At 45.8% G+C, this 17,528-nt stretch overlaps 1 protein-coding gene across 22 annotated transcripts in view; it reads right to left on the bottom strand.

Annotated features, from left to right (window-relative positions):
* Positions 1-8,484: 8,484 nt before the first annotated feature.
* Positions 8,485-17,528, bottom strand: part of MADD (MAP kinase activating death domain) — a 95,454-nt gene continuing 86,410 nt past the window's right edge. For all 22 annotated transcript variants that reach the window (XM_029582763.1, XM_029582773.1, XM_029582768.1 and 19 more), the window contains 2 exons: positions 10,952-10,998; positions 8,485-10,513 (listed from right to left, as the gene is read on the bottom strand). In XM_029582763.1, the coding sequence (XP_029438623.1) occupies positions 10,406-10,513; positions 10,952-10,998 (155 nt within the window). In that variant the 3' untranslated portion in view covers positions 8,485-10,405. The remainder of the gene's footprint in view (positions 10,514-10,951; positions 10,999-17,528) is intronic.

The following is a 17,528-nucleotide window of genomic DNA, read 5'->3' as shown; positions in this document are numbered from 1 at the left end:
GCTAATGCAACTCACGCCTGACCTGACAATGTCACATCACAAACAAAATGCATGGTTTAATAAAGGATATTACCATAGGCTATTAATCAGACATGCATAAACAATAAGTATAATAACTATTTGCATTAGGATTAGTACAGAGGAGAACAAATAGAAATCTGTTTACCCATTTATATGAATGCTGGGATATTTTTCCCGTGTCCTACCTGACCTCTTGCTTCCCACTTCTAAGATACCAGCTCAGCTACTAATGGCCTATAAAGTGGCCCCAGAGGTTCTTCCAGCTGCCTAATGGAAATCAGGATTCTTTCAATCCATAAAAAGTATTTAACATCAGAGTCCTACAAGTGTTTTTAAGTGAGATGGTACTGAAGGATGGCATCATGGAAAGCCTTTTCAGAGCAAGCTGATCCAGTCCTGGTTTTACCCCACTATATACATGGAGTAGTCTATATTGTTTTTCCTAAGAATAGCAGGACTGCACGTCCATGTATGCAGGGGGATAAAACCAGGTCTGCATCAACCTGTCCCAAATAAATGGAGTCAGCCAGCAACACTACCGCTAACTCAGCAGAATATGAAAATCAATGTTCTCTGCCTCGCAGGCCACGTGATCTTGCCTTGGTGCTCTTCCTCTTGCTTTTTCTCCCCATCCTTCCCCTTCTTTCCCTTGTCACTCCTTGACTTTCTTAGTTACATCTCTCTCTCTTTTGATGGGGGAAGTCTACACTATCCCTATTCTCTCGTGGGGGCAATGTATGGAGGAAGCTGGTACTGCTGCTGCTCATGCTGTATCTGTCCTGTGCTGGGGCAGTGTGGGTAGGAACCTTGCACGCCTGTGCTGTATCTGTTCTGTGGTGGGGCAGTGTGGGAAGGAAGTTTGCACACTGTGCTGTATTTGTTCTGTGGTGGGGCAGTGTGGGTAGGAACCTTGCACGCCTGTGCTGCATCTGTCCTGTGCTGGGGCAATGTGGGAAGGAACCTTGCACGCCTGTGCTGTATTTGTTCTGTGGTGGGGCAGTGTGGGAAGGAACCTTGCACGCCTGTGCTGTATCTGTCCTGTGGTGGGGCAGTGTGGGTAGGAACCTTGCACGCCTGTGCTGTATCTGTCCTGTGGTGGGGCAGTGTGGGAAGGAACCTTGCACGCCTGTACTGTATCTGTCCTGTGCTGGGGCAATGTGGGTAGGAACCTTGCACGCCTGTGCTGTATCTGTTCTGTGCTGGGGCAGTGTGGGTAGGAACCTTGCACGCCTGTGCTGTATCTGTCCTGTGGTGGGGCAGTGTGGGAAGGAACCTTGCACGCCTGTGCTGTATCTGTCCTGTGGTGGGGCAGTGTGGGTAGGAACCATGCATGCCTGTGTTGATTCTGTCCTGTGCTGGGGCAATATGGGTAGGAACCTTGCACGTCTGTGCTGCATCTGTTCTGTGGTGGGGCAGTGTGTGAGGGAAGCTTGCACGACTGTGCTGTATCTGTCCTGTGCTGGGGCAATGTGGGTAGGAACCTTGCACGCCTGTGCTGTATCTGTCCTGTGCTGGGGCAATGTGGGTAGGAACCTTGCACGTCTGTGCTGCATCTGTTCTGTGGTGGGGCAGTGTGTGAGGGAAGCTTGCACGACTGTGCTGCATCTGTTCTGTGGTGGGGCAGTGTGTGAGGGAAGCTTGCACGACTGTGCTGCATCTGTTCTGTGGTGGGGCAGTGTGTGAGGGAAGCTTGCACGACTGTGCTGCATCTGTTCTGTGGTGGGGCAGTGTGGGTATTTATTTATTTATTTATACATACATACTGACATTTTGATCTCAATTGAGATATCACACCGGTTTACATTCAGGTACTGTAGGTATTTCCATATCCCCAGAGGGCTTACAATCTAAGTTTTTTGTACCTGAGGCAACGGAGGGTAAAGTGACTTGCCCAAGGTCACAAGGAGCGACAGCAACTTGTATCTGTTCTATGGTGGGGCAGTGTGGGTAGGAACCTTGCAAGCCTGTGCTGTTATCTGTTCTGTGCTGGGGCAGTGTGTGAGGGAAGCTTGCACGACTGTGCTGTATCAGTTCTGTGCTGGGGCAGTGTGTGAGGGAAGCTTGCACTACTTTTGCCTGTACTATGATGAGTCATTATGTAAAGATACCAAGGCAATCTAAATATGTGACTGGTCATATGGAATTTGACTGACTGAGCCTCTGCTATGTATCAGGGCACCAGTACCAGCTGTTCCTTAACATGTAGCTATGTCTCTGCCTGTTTCACCAGAGCCTATACAAGGAGTGGATTCCCATGTTTCATTATAAAATGGTCAGTCTCTCAATAGCTGGAACAAGGCACTAGGGGATGTGGTGAAGTCTCGTAAGTGTGTGGATCCTGCCCGTAGCCTGGGGCAGGGGGAGAAACCAGTACCCTCTCGATAAAGCATGCAGCCCTGAAATTTTTTTGTGGCTCTGTGCATAATGTCCAATAGTGCTTCTCCTCTAAGGATCACAGAGCACTGTGCAGCCTGGTTCCATGTGATTAATACTCTGTAACTCCTGATTCTCAGTTTATCCAGCCCGGAAGGCCAGAATCTGTAGCAGCAAATCTCCAGGGTTTACAACGGTTATCGACAGAAGCAGTACACAACGGGAGGAGAGAGGGAATGAGAAACGGATATGCACTAATGCTGGGGCATACAGAGAGGCATAGCCAGCAGAATATGGTGAGCAATGGAGGCTGGAGGCAGGATACAGAGAGGCTACCAAAATGGGGCCAAGGTCTCCACCAAAAGCAACATGAGATCAGACTTAAGGACCTAAATACGTACAGCCTAGCAGAGAGATGTGATCAAGACACTCAAATATCTCAAAGGGATTAATCAGGCACAGGAAGCAAATACTTCCTTACTGAAAGGCTGGTGGAAGCAGGGAGAGCATTCCCACCCCACCAGTGTCACGGAACTGAAAAAAAGGATGCTCTAAGCATTTATGACCCCTAGGGAAGGGCTGGGCTCTGTGGGACTGCACAGAGGGTGAGGGTGGATAGACTGGATGCACGCAGTTCTCCTTTCTGCTGGGGGTCATGGTCCAAAACAGTAGCAGGAAGAGATTGGGAGGTTGCGGTACTTCTAACCCATCACCCTTCACTCTCTCTCTAGAGCACAGAGAAGGGAAGATGAGACAAGGACACACAGACTACCGCTTCTGCAGATCATGGGGTTCCCAGGTTGGCACCAACGGGAATCATTGCTGGTGCCAGCCTATGGGTGGTTGCCCCCAGGGACCTATTGCCGAGGTGGCTGGTTGTTTAGAGCTCCACATTCTTATGCAGCTTCTAAGGTATGGCGGGGAATGTGGGTCTGCGTGCTTTACGGGGGATGGGATCTGGTGTGGTTATCTAGCCAGGAGAATGAAGAACTTACACAGAAGCAAAGAAAAGCTGGCTGGTAAAGCAGTGCTGTCCTGTAAAGGGTCGAGCGTCTACAGCTGCAAGCTCTACCAGCAGTGGACAGGGATAACCAGGCAGCCTCGATGGGCCAATTGCTCTTTTTCTGCTATCAACTACGACTATGCTACTAAGAGTCAGCCCAGCAAGCTGCAGAGAAACACATGAATGCTGCAAGGCTACTGTGCGGGCGCAGGGACCGCACATTACAGCACACGAGTATCACTGCAGATGAAATCGGGCAGCACCAATAACATCCAACTAACATCACTCTCTTTCATTTTCCTAATAAAGATGTGGCAAGGAAGCTTCCCAGCTGCAGAAGATGAAAAAGGCCAAGTGCAGCTGGATTGCTAACAGCAGCATGGAATAGGTTAGCAGTGCCCTTGTATTCAAGGTCATGACATTGACTCCTCTCACTGTCTATGATGCAAAAGTTGCTTTGCAATGAAAAAGCTTTTCTCGGAAAGGGAGCCTTACGGCTGTGAATTCCAGACTACGACAGGAGCCAGAAATAGCTTTGCACATCCCTTGCGAACAGCTCTGCAGCCAACCATCTCTATTTTAGGGAAGTGAAAGCAACTGGGAAAAGTCCTTGCTTTTTGTTTGCGGGTTCTTGTTTAGCTCTGAAGGCACAAATCCAACCCTAGGACCTACTGCCAGATTTCAGCAAAACCTCGTATTTGGAGCAGAGGGGGCATCTGGCACCTGCTGCTGCTGACAGGTGGCAGGGAAGAGAAGAAACAGCTTCTCCAGGGCCCCCCTGAGCAGACTGTTCTTTCACCAGGTCACCAGTGACAAACGCAAGGAGCCACAGTGCAAAACCTGTAACTCGTTCTGGGCTGTACGGCTGAAGCAGGAAATCACATTTAAGTAGATAAATAACTGGATGGGAAACTTCAGGAAGAATCAAAGAGAGCCAAGGGCACGGACTTGAAAAGAGAGGCCAGGGAGGATGAGGGGGAGATGGAACAGAGAGCATAAGGAGCAGGCGAGAGAACAGATACTGAGTAGAAACCAGAGAGAGAGAAAGTAGAGCATGCAGAAACTGGGCAAAAAGCCACGGAAAGAGGGAGGAGTAGAAACAGGGAAGAGCCCAGAGAGCAAGGACCAAGGAGAGAGCACTGTAGGACAGTAGGAGGACCAGGACCCCAGGTAGTCAGCTGGTGCTCTTCTCGTTTCAGGCGTTCGGTGGGGTATCTGGAGCAGGTGTAGTAATCTAATGCTCCTCTTCCTTTGCTAGCTACAAAGTAACATAGGGACCTATGCACGCAGAAGTTTGCTCATCGACATAAAATAAGAAAAAGTCTTTAAGGGCAAAGGAGGCCAATTGGCCCATCCAGTCTGCCCAGTTGTCTTCCTCTCTTGTTCTCTACCACTTTGAGTAGATGAACAGATACATTTCTCCTACTACTTAACATTTCCATAGCGCTAAGGGCCGGTACATGGTTAATAGGTGCCCTAGGCACTTTCTACCTTGCGCCGTTCCCCCCCGGTCGCGTCAGACCCGTCGCCTATCTCATTCCCGGCTGCCGAATCTCTACTCCTCTTTGCCGTGAGTGGGATAGGCTCCGCTCGCGGCACCATACGGCTGCTCTTCAGCGCCCCCAATGGTCGGCGCCATAGGTGACCGCCTAGTTCATCTAACATGTTGCACCTGCCCTGATAGCGCTACACGACATACGCAGCGCTGTACAAACATACGAAAAGACAGTCCCTTCTCAACAGAGCTTACAATCTAAAGAGAGACAAACATACAGGGCAAGAGACTTGGAGGCATTTCATAAAGTAAGTCAATGGTCAAGAAAGAAAATGAAAGTTAGGCGATGATTGCCTGCTTTTAGCCTCATTAACTAACATTTAAAAGCAGCCTCAAAATTATGGGTCTTTAGATGGGATTTAGAGGGAGCAGGACGCACCAGTTCAGGGAGACTATTCCAAGCCCACGGCGCAGCCTGGTGGAAAGCACGGAGTTGGGAATTGGCGGCAGAGGAAAAGGACACAGATAGGAGGGACTTGTCCGATTTAAGTGGAGTGCCACGAGGAGGGGCGCAGAGAGAAATGAGGAGAGGTAGTGAGGTGCTGCAGAGTGAAGGCTTTTGCAGGTGAGAGAAAGCTCAACCTGTGTATGGGAGCAGATAGGGAGCCAATGAGGTAACTTCTGAAGGGGGGTTAAGGGAGCGTACCAACTTTTGCAAATGATAAGTTGTGCAGCTGAATTTAGGATGGATTGTACTGGGGAGAGATATCTGGAAGGAGACCTGTGAGGAGCAGGTTGCAATAGCCTAAGCAGGAGACCAGAGTGTGGTCAGGAAGGAAGGGATGGATTTTGGCACTATTACAGAGAAAGAAATGTCATGTTGTAGCAGAGTTTTGGACACTTAAACCAGTCCCAGCTCCTTCCCCTTTATCAAACACTCATGTTTCTATCACTGCCTTTTATATCTGGCCCATGCATGTTTAAATTCTGTTACAGTGCTGGCCTCCACTAGTAGGCTATTTCAGGCCTCGTCATTTTCCTATCCTATATCTGACACCCAGGTGCCCTCCCCATGGGTTATTACAAAGTTTGGTGGAAGGACAAACAGCTATGAAAACATTCAAATCACCCCTTGCTCACTGATGTTAGGGGTTGTATCCCAGCCTTCTTGAAAACAAAAGTTAGAGGCGCTAGCTGCACTATGCAGTGGGATCCGCTATGAGATTCAAATTTTCAAGTTATTCATTTTAGCTAGCGTAGGTGAAAACAGCGATGGACAATTATTTGTAAGGTATAACATCCGATATCAAAAGCACTGCTGCCTCTGTAGCCACAAGGCCTTCGTTTTTGCATCGCTGTTGCCACGGGGCTCCTCCTGGCTTTACCCCACCAGTTGTGCAGTAACAGAGCCTCCCCAGCCATCCCCTACCATTTCAATAGTTATGGACTCTCTCTAGAGTTTACCCTGCCATCTCTGCAGCTACAGGGCCTCTGCAGGTCTGACCCTAGCGTCTCTGCAGCCATAGATGACTCGGAGAGTTCCTCCAATCCCTCGCTGGCTGTCCCAGAAGAACTATAATCAAACTTCCTAAATAGCTCCATGGATGAAGTCCATTCTCTGTAGCAAGAGTTTAACTTACCTTTTCGCTCACTCTCACGGTCCATGCACAAAGGCCCTGTGGTGGTATCCGGGTCACCGTTGAATAAAGAAAGGAATAATTCTTTATAAGAAGGCACAAAGGGAAGGTATCAAAACTACTTTTAAAACTCTTGAGTGAGAAAGTCCCAGAACCTGAGTATGCTGATATTCAATGACACATCCCAGAAGCAGTGATTTGACAGGCTTCCTAGTTGCAAAGTACTTGTGCACGTTTAGTGCATGCATTTTGCAGCTAATTGCTGAAGAGAAACTATCTGGTTCGTTCCTTTTAAAAAAAAAAATTAGCTGGCAAATAGCAGGTGCAAAGTACATGCTTGCTATTTGTGCAGGGGGGTCAAGTGGGGGTAAAAAAAAAAAAAAAAAAAGATAGCACACTTTCAGCCAGACAGAGGGCAAGTTTTGAGACAGGCCAGTTTACCCAAGGAAATGGCTTGGAAAGTTGTGCTAATTTAAAGAGCGCATTACGATCTGGCAGGAATTCACATCTCTTCTGAAGATGTGCCTGTGTGATGCAGGTTCCCCCTATTGGTTACACTGGAATTATAGCAGCAGTAGAACAGAGGAAGATGGCTGCGTGAGTTGGTATAAACAGGGCAGAAGTGCTAATAGTCACTGCCACTGACCGTTCCCGCACCTTTCATGTGCATTCATAATTCAAGCAAGCTCCTGTACACCCTAGACTGAGCCATCGAGCAATGGATCTCTTCTCCGATGCTGATTTTTTTTTTTTACTGGAGTGCAAGTCAACTCTTGAGCTGCATGATCGCGCCTGTATTCGTTCACTTTGGGATTACAACAGAGATCAGGCTAAAGCCACAGAGGAACCTGCCTAAGGTGCCAAACCCCAGGGCCAAAGAGGAACCAATTCCTGCTTGATTTCGGTCCATGCACCCGCTCAGCTTCAAGGTCCCTCTCTCGGGCAGCACTCAGCCCCACTGTGCAAGCCATGCACCTACCCAGCAGCTTGGCAGCACGGTCGAGTTGGCCAGTGGAATCAGCAGCCATGGAGCCCAACTTAGCCTCTTAATCCCAGCTCGGTGGCAGAAGCAGCACCAAGCCCAGCTTATTCTTTTCTTCTCGTCCTCGTGTGGCCCGGGCAAGGGGGAAAAGCAGGGACCCACATGCTTTGCACACAGCAGGCCTGCCCGAACCAAAGGAGAATCCACGAGAGCAGCTAGTCTGCCACTGAAAAGAAAATGACGCGACGAGCCTGGAGCCAGTGTGCACGTAAAGATCCTGCAGCAACCCTGCTGCCCTCCTACCGCCCGGGCTTCCTCCACCCAAGGAAAGCCATGCTAGGGGTGGCAGTGCTGCGGGACCTTTTTGGTTAATATTTGTATTAAATTCCACAGCGAGTTACTGACAGACATCTCTAAGCAGCCTCAGAAGTTGACAGCACAGTACCAAAAATGACCTTGAACATTTATAAGAGTGCAAAGCCTTGTGACCGTACTACAAAAAAAACCAGCAACCCCACTCCCATTTACTGCAGGACCTCTAAGCGCACACTCGTCAGCTCCAGTCCCTACACCCCCCTTTTTTTTTTTTCCTGCTGTCCTGCCCCCAGCACCAGGTGAACCAGAGAAAACGTTAAAGGGGGTTGGACTGGAGCCGGAGGAGAAGCAGGAAAGGATCATGGGGGAGGGAGAGAAGCAGAGAAATGGCTATGGGGGAAATGAAGACGGGCAGAGTTATTTGGGCACCATCCTGTATATAGTTCAGCTTGAGAAGTGACAAACTGATTTTGTGTTGTTTGCAAGTGTTTCAAGCACGTGGAAGACGAAATCCGTCTAAGCAGACATGACACTGCAGATATTCTGGAATGGGTATTCAGAGTTAAGTTAGAAAGTTGGGGTACTCGAGAGTATGGTTGGTGGCGATACTGTGTGATATGCTTTCTGAGGAAATCACGAGTCATGAAGAGGCAAAGTCTGTGCTGATGGAATGAAGGCTTTATTCTCACGTTCAAAGGCCTGTACAGTCTTCTATAAATAGACATAACACTAATATTTACAGAACTTTCCAACCCAAACTGAATGCAGCAAATTCAGTGGGGTCCCTCTCATCCAGCTCCAAAAAAAATTAACAATTTTTGCAAGACTGCCTGTCATGTGGCATAAAACAGTTCACAGACACGCTACATCAGCAAATATTTACACTTAGAACTTTCTTTTCACTAAAATCAGTGTCCCAAACCACAAAAAAAAAAAAAAAAAAATCAGTCTCTGGCCCGATCCTCAGGAATGCCAACCATTCGCAAACCACTAGAAGGCTACATCTCTGAGCTCGTTCTTAAACACAGGCCATTCATGAATAAGTCTTTGGTCCATCTCCAAACTCATCCCCAAAAAATAGTGCCTATATACAAATCACTTGCTTCCACATCATAGTGAACTCATGGCTTCAGGGCTGCTAGGAGCATTTAGTTTGAGACACAGGAAATTACGCCTTTTTTTAAAATTCAGCAGTTCCCCTCGCAGATGCTATTGCTAAAGATGCATTATATTTTATTTCGGGAGTGGCCAAAGCGCTGAGAACATAGCTAAGAGTGCTCACACAAGAACATAAGGTGAGGATAAACAAAAGGCCACAAATGCTTAACAAGAACCAGATGCCAGATTGCTCCTTCCAGTCTCCAATACTTCAATTTTAGGGCTTTTTTCCCCCTCTCTACCATGACTGAGCAACTGGCTCTTCAGTTAATCAATGTGTGCTTATGTACCTGCCTGCATTTCGTTTGGTTTGCATGTGTGCGTTTATGTGTAACACTGGGGCTGATATTCAGTCGCAGAGCGGCTAATTAAGATCTCGCTATCCGGCTAACTTAGCAGGGACATTCAGCAGCGCGGCCATGCTGCTGTACATCCCCGGCTCTTACGTCAAAGCAGCCAACTTTAGGGCAGCCCTTTGGGATGACCAGTTAGTTGCATTGGCCCACCCTGAAACACCTCAGACTTATACGGCTCTCAATATAGCCGGGTAGCCATTTAGACGGCTAACTTTTCAGTTAGCCGTCTAAATGGCTACTGAATATTGGCCTCTAAGTCTCCAGCTACACTTTTGTGACTGCAGGTCTCTGTGTTTGTATGTTTGTCTTCTGTTTATTGTCAAAAAACTTTCTCTCGTCAGAAAACCCAAACTGGCAACAGCTGCATGCTGTCGGCAGCATGAAAGATGGACACCAGACTATAAATTAAGTGCTAACTTTATTTATCCATTAAAAACGGTAACACTAGCCAAGAAAAACTGGAGAATACTCTCAGGGAGCCCCAGAAGAAGCAATATTGAGAAGCTCTGGCGTGTCTTCTGCCCTCAAGCTGTGTTTTGATTTTAGCTGGATAAAGAAAGTGAATTTTAAATTGTATTTACTTTGCTTGAAGTTCATTACTGTCTTGTTTGCCTACAAGATTTGTGAATGTGGAAGCAGCTTCTGCTTGCTGAGATATGGCTCTCTGTACAGAAAGTATAAAAAGAAAAAGAGAAAAACAAGGAGACAAAAGTCAGACACAAAAGAAAAAAAATATAAAATCTACAAAATCTCAACTCGATTGGATCCTCTTCAGGATGACTTGCTATTTTCGGTTTGTTGCCAGTATCTGCTTGGACCACCAAGGAATTCATGCCCATCCTGAGCCAAAGCCTGCAGGCTCCAGCTCTACCCCCTTGCTGCTGCTAGGAAGTCTTGGGAAGGAGCCTGGATGAAGCTTAGGGTCACAAAGGTGAAGCGCTCAAGGCAGAAACATATAAATAACACTTTTCTGAGTGATGGGTACTCCGCTTGCACACTGAGTCGATCTAGGATTATACCACCGCATGGGGGAGGGGAGTAGGAGGAGGGTCCCAGACCAGGACATCAGCTGGACACTGGCCGGGGGGGTTTACTCTTCATTTCTGCTTCTTTTCCACGAACTGCAGCCATATACGAGAAGAGACACAACACAGAGTAGCAGATCTCGTGGGCCTGAAGGATGTAAGGAAATAAAGAGAAATATTTAGCCATTCAAGTAAACCAACCAAAGGCAGCTCCGCAGAGTTTGTGGCAGCTCAAGGTACAGAATGATAGCAAAGTATAAATACTCTCAGTATTCAAGGCCAGTTTCTCTGAGTGAGTGATGGACTATCAGAGGAATTAATATTAATTCCTCTGATAGTCCAGCTATGTTCTGAGACATGCTGGTTGGTAGGGGGAAGGGGCATTATAATCTCATAAAAAGATTAAATGGAGATCAGGGTCAGACACTGGAGAGAGGCCCTTACAGAGAGTTATTGTAAGGAGCAGTGTTTAAAGGGGAGCCATTTGCAAGGATAAATACTGTGGAGGAGCTTCCTTACAGGAAGAAGCATGGAAGACGGTCCTCTAGTGGAGAGCAGCGCAGAGGATGGGACAAGATTTACTTACCATTGGTGTCTTGTACTTGTGGCTCACCACTTCTTTAGTTTCAGGAACTAAAACCGGACGCAAGAGACAAAAACAGAAATCAAAAAACGAGAGGAAAAGAACAAAAGCTGCCAAGTCACAGATTACATGTTATCATCAAGTTAAGTGTGCAACGCCAACTCTGAAGATCATAGTTCAAAGGCACAGAGCAACAACATGGCTCACAGGTCCAAAATGAAGCAACAACAATGTTAAGGGACACAAGGTCAAGTGGTCACAGGTAGGAATATCAAAAGTCATGAGGCAGACATGCCAAAGATTGTCACTGAGTACGTGATGCTCAATCACCATTGTCAAGAGAACGACTACTCAGTAGCACCACTGAAATTAAGCTGTAGACCTTCATCAATTTCTGTAAAATGTTGCAATATTGGCCTGCACAAAGAATATTATTTCTGGATCCATGAAGATAGGTGGATTGGGCCTCCCCCACATCTTCTTTATCTTCATTACACTACACTTTTTAGATATTTCTACATTCCTTTTGGGGTTCTGTATTCTTCTCCCTTTGTTCTGTTGCCCGGGAGTTGTCATGGATCTGATGGCCCTGAAAATGAAGTTGCTTACCTGTAACAGGTATTCGCCATGGACAGCAGAACAACCAGCCACACAAGATGGAGTGATGTCATCTGCGGGCACAGAGTCTGCCTCCATTCTCTCCTAGCCCAGAAACTTGTTTGAGTTTCTTCTGGACCTGAGCAGGAGTATCCGCACTAGTGTCACCGCATGTCTTCCTTCACTCTTTCCTCTAGTTAGTGTTCAACTTCCCAAGCAGAAGGGAGGGACTGTGTGGCTGCTTGCACGTAAGCAACTTCACTTTCTCAGCAGAGAAGCATAACAAGCCAGCCACACAAAATGGGACTCCCCACCTAAGGTTGCTTATTGTTTTTCTTAACCCATGGCTATTGACTGGGAAGTTGGATAATTACTTAGAATGTTACTGAGCACAGACTGTCCAAATGTACTCTTTCCATGAGAGACTTGCTCTACACAATAGTGCTGAGCAAAGAAGTGTATTGATGATCAAGTCTGGCATAGATGAAGAGTTCAGATGGGCTAATGTTGTGTGATGAATGTTGACGATGTGGGATTTGAGAATTCTGTGACTCATAAGAATGAGATATACAGTAGGAAAGCCTTCTAGACAAAGTTTGTTTTGTTACTGAGTTTCTGTACTTGTTTTCATCGAAAGCTAAAAATAGCTCAGTCGTCTTTCTATGTGATTTAGTTCTTCCAGGTAGAATAAGGGTTATCCTCTACAGTTCAGTGTATGAAGAATTTGTTGGAGAAAAATTGGTAACAATAGATTGCTGAAAATAGTATCCCAATGTCATCTGACTCAAACACTTGGGATGAGCACATAGTACTGCTCAATTTTTAAATATTTGGATGTACAAAGTTTGTAGTTTGCTTACTCTCTTGTTACCATAGGCGTATGGTTTCATTAACCAATGAAGTACTATGTTGAGATCTCATTATGGAGATGATGTCTTAATTTCTAGGTTTATTGAAGGGCTTTATAATTTAAAGCCTCCAATTATCTGATGATAGGAAAATGGTTGGACTTCTTCATGTAGGTGAAAAGCGTCAATGGTGCTCAGATGTTTTCATACTGAATTTGATTTCAAGCTGGTGTTTTTGAGATGCATAAAGTAGTTCAGAAAAAATCTGGGACAGTACAGAAGAGAATCTGTCTTCTGCGTTTGACATCAGTGAGCAAATCTTGTCTTTACAGTTACATGATTTTCTTGTGGTTGGTTTATTTTCTGCTAGTAATATTTCATTTACTTCTTGTGATAAATGAGGATTTTGAATTAATTTGCTTTCAACATCCATGCTATTAGTGCTAGAATCTATATGTCGGAATGGAGAACTTTTTCTCCATACTGAGTCAGGAGGTTCAGTATTAATGGCAATCTGATAGGTGGAGCTATCACGAGTCTGTGAAGCTATGGGAACCAATTTTGGTGTGGCAAAGTGGGGCTATTAGAATCATTCTTCCCTTGTCTTTTCTCAATTTAAGTATTGCTCTTGTAGGGAATGCACACTGCAGGCCTTTGGTCCATGGTATGAGAAATGCTTGTATCTCCAGAGCTTGGTCCGATGGTTTTTTGAACATTACTGCTGTAAACTTGTGATTGAAAGAGTGGAGAGAATAAGACGTGATTTAAGGAAGCTTGAAGAGTAGTCGAAAATATGGCAATTGGGATTTAATGCCAAGAAGCATTAAAGATTACCACATCCCAGCCATGCATCTGGGATGTGGTAATCCAAAGGAACTGTATGGGATAGGGGGTAAAGCGCTGCTGTCCACGGAACAGGAGAGAGACCTTGGTGTGATAGTGTCTAGCGATCTAAAGATGGCGAAGCAATGTGACAAGGTGATAGCTAAAGCTAGAAGTATGCTGGGCTGCATAGAGAGAGGAATACCCAGTAAGAAAAAGGAGGTGATAATCCCCTTGCACAGGTCCTAGGTGAGGCCTCACCTGGAGTATTGTGCTCAGTTCTGGAGACCGTATCTCAAAAGGGACAGAGACAGGTTGGAGGCGGTCCAGAGAAGGGTAACCAAAATGGTGAGAGGTCTTCATCAAATGACTTATAAGAAGAGGTTGAAAGACCTAAATATGTATACCCTGGAGGAGAGGAAGAGCAGAAGAGATATGATACAGACCTTCAGATACCTGAAATGTTTTAATGATGCACGATCAACAAACCTTTTCCGCTGGAATTTATCCAATAGAACTAGGGGTCACGAAATGAAACTCCGGGGAGGACGACTCAGAAGCAATGTCAGGAAATATTTCTTTACGGAGAGGGCAGTGGACGCCTGGAATGCCCTGCCCGAGGAGGTAGTAAAGACAAAAACAGTGCAAGATTTCAAAAGGGCATGGGATAAACACTGTGGATCCCTAAAAGCAAGGGGGAGGGGAATAAAGTAAGGCATGGGGGTATCTTGCTGGTGTGGCAGATACCACCCTTGGCAAATAGACTTCAAAATATGAGGCAACTTCATCATTGCTCGTTGCTTCAATGGCAGGGAGAAAAGAGGAAAGGAGGAATTGGATTCAGACAGCAACCAACAAAGACATGAACTGTAGGGTCTGGAAAAACACATGAGCATGGGGGTAACTTACCTGTTGGGGGGTAACTTACTTGATGCGGCAGTTAGTACCCTTAACCAAAAGCCTGATACTACACTTCTGATGCAACTCCACATTGCTCTCTGATTCATTGGCAGGGGGGGAGGGAAATTGGTCTCAAACAGTAACCAACAAGACCCCTGACCTTAGTGATCTGAGAAACTGATAGATATGTGAAGCTGATAACTTTGGAAGCTTGCTGGGCCATAGGGACCTTTTCTGCCATCACTTTCTGTGTGAATGGGTCTATGGTTGATGTTCCCCATATCTTGAAGACGTTCTACAGCATGTGGTCAGTGAGTGACCATTTGAATGGTTGAAGCTGATGGCTCAACCTCTGTGCTGGGACATTGTTTTTGCCTGGGAGATAGACAGCTGAGGAGTGCACTTTGTTCATTAATGCTAATTTCCAAACGGTTAGTGCTTCTTTGCAAAATTGGTAAGAACCTGTTCTTCCTTGTTTGTTGATATAATACATTTCCACCTGATTGTCTGTCCAAATTTGTTCCTATTTTGATCTTCACACAATATTTGAACACTCAAAGGCCATTGTAAATCACTCTCATCTTTAGGATACTTGCTTGGTTCACAGGCCTTGCATGTACATTGAGTCGATATGTGCTCCCCACCCTTGGTTTGATGTATTTATTGTCAATATTTTCTGCATTTGTAAAGGATGTATAATTGGTCCCCAAATTAAATCATTTATTTTTGTTCTCCATTTCAGCAGTTCAGAAGTCCTTTTGTTATTGTACCTTGTAATTGAGTGGTTGGTTATGTTGATCCCAATAGCTTTTTAGATGCCACTGTGCATCTCTCATCTTGAGCCTTGCTAGGTGCATAACTTGCACCGTTAATGCCATATGTCCCAGCAATCTCATGTATTTTTATGCTGTAATCCATATCCATTGGAATAAGGATTGTTCAACAACTTTTAAATTTGTTTTCTCTCTCTATAGAAAGGCCTTCCCCTTGACCGTGTCTAGTCTCACACTGATGAACTCTGTATGCTGACTCAGTACTGGGCTGGATTTTTCAAAATTCACTACAAATCAGAGACTGTGTAAGGTGTCTATTACACGTTTCACATCTGTTGTAGAGTTTTTATAAAATGTACTCAATATTAGCCAGTTGCCTAAGTATGGAAACACCACCAAATTCTGTTCCCTGAGGTGAGCAGCTACCACTGCTACAAATTTTGTGAAAACTCTCAGAGCTGTCACTAGACCAAAGGGTAGTACTCTGAATTGGTTATGTCAATCTTGCAGAGTGAATCTTAGGTATTTTTTTGTGGATTGGGATAAGTGTACAAGTGTCCTTGTGCTAGCTCTCAATCAATCAGTCTTTATGTTGAAAGAGTGGATTGATTGTACTTAAGGAGGTCATCCTGAACTTTTCTTTTTTGAGAAAAGTATGTAAGTCTCTGCGATCCAAAATTGGACAAAGATCTGCCATTTTTGTCAGGATTAGGAAGGATCTGGGGTAAAATACTTTCCCTCATTGACTGGTTGAACTGCTTTGGATTTCAAGAGAGAATGTTACTTGGGTAACTTGGGTAACCAAGGAATTGGATCAAGGTTACCCAAGTAACCCAAATGTTACTTGGGTTACTTGGGTAACCAAGGAATTGGATCATGGAAGAGCGCTCGATGTCATCTACTTGGATTTCAGCAAAGCTTTTGATACGGTTCCGCACAGGAGACTGGTGAATAAAACGAGAAGCTTAGGAGTGAGGGCCGAGGTGGTGACCTGGATTGCAAATTGGTTGACGGACAGAAGACAATGTGTGATGGTAAACGGAACTTTCTCTGAAGAGAGAGCGGTTTTAAGTGGTGTACCACAAGGATCGGTTTTGGGACCGGTCCTGTTCAATATCTTTGTGAGCGACATTGTGGACGGGATAGAAGGTAAGGTTTGTCTTTTTGCGGATGACACTAAGATCTGCAACAGAGTGGACACGCCGGAAGGAGTGGAGAGAATGAGACGGGATTTAAGGAAACTGGAAGAGTGGTCGAAGATATGGCAGCTGAGATTCAATGCCAAGAAGTGCAAAGTCATGCATATGGGGAGTGGAAATCCGAATGAACTGTATTCGATGGGGGGGGAAAGGCTGATGTGCACGGAGCAGGAGAGGGACCTTGGGGTGATAGTGTCTAATGATATGAAGTCTGCGAAACAATGTGACAAGGCGATAGCAAAAGCCAGAAGAATGCTGGGCTGCATAGAGAGAGGAATATCGAGTAAGAAAAGGGAAGTGATTATTCCCTTGTACAGGTCCTTGGTGAGGCCTCACCTGGAGTACTGTGTTCAGTTCTGGAGACCGTATCTACAAAGAGACAAAGACAAGATGGAAGCGGTACAGAGAAGGGCAACCAAGAAGGTGGAGGATCTTCATCGGATGACGTACGAGGAGAGATTGAAGAATCTAAATATGTACACCCTGGAGGAAAGGAGGAGCAGGGGTGATATGATTCAGACTTTCAGATACTTGAAAAACTTTAATGATCCAAAGACAACGACAAACCTTTTCAGACGGAAAAAAATCAGCAGAACCAGAGGTCACGAGCTGAGGCTCCGGGGAGGAAGACTAAGAACCAATGTCAGGAAGTATTTCTTCACGGAAAGGGTGGTGGATGCCTGGAATGCCCTTCCGGAGGAAGTGGTGAAGTCTAAAACTGTGAAAGACTTCAAAGGGGCGTGGGATAAACACTGTGGATCCATCAAGTCTAGTGGGCATAAATATAGAGGAGGTGGTAAAACACTGCATGGAGCGGCAGTAGCCACAGAGGCATTCACGGAGCGGGATGCCAGTGGCCAGTAGTTGTTCCACCTTCAGGCAGCAAAATACTGCACGGAGCGGCAGTAGCCACAGAGGCATTCACGGAGCGGGATGCCAGTGGTTTGTGTTCCACCTTCACGGAGCGGAAGGTTGGAGGGCTGCCATCTCCAAAAAAAACAAAAAAAACCAAAACAAAAAAAACAAAAAACAAACAAACAAAACAGAGGTGGGTAAGAGTATGGGGCAGGGGTGTGGCCGTTTATTGCGGCAGTTGCTACCCCTGATTGAGCTGGATGTTCATTGGGATGTGGATACGGCACTGCTCTCTGCATTGGTGGAGGGGTGGAAGGGAATTGGGGCTGGAGGGTGCTGGAAGCCAATAGTGACGGGGGGGGGGGGAGATTATAAAAAAAAAATGGATAAACTGCGTAGCTTGCTGGGCAGACTGGATGGGCCGTTTGGTCTTCTTCTGCCGTCATTTCTATGTTTCTATGTTTCTTGTTTTATAGTCTTAATTGTATTTTTGAATGAAACAAAAAAAAAAAAAAAAAAGAGGGGGGAGTTCAGGTGATAAGCTTTCAGAATTGAGGAAATAGTATTAATTTATATTTTCAAAACC

Source organism: Rhinatrema bivittatum, chromosome 17 (genome assembly GCF_901001135.1).
Source record: "Rhinatrema bivittatum chromosome 17, aRhiBiv1.1, whole genome shotgun sequence".
Taxonomy (NCBI): domain Eukaryota; kingdom Metazoa; phylum Chordata; class Amphibia; order Gymnophiona; family Rhinatrematidae; genus Rhinatrema; species Rhinatrema bivittatum.
Note: the sequence above shows the minus strand (reverse complement) of the source record. Positions and strands in the feature narration are given on the sequence as shown.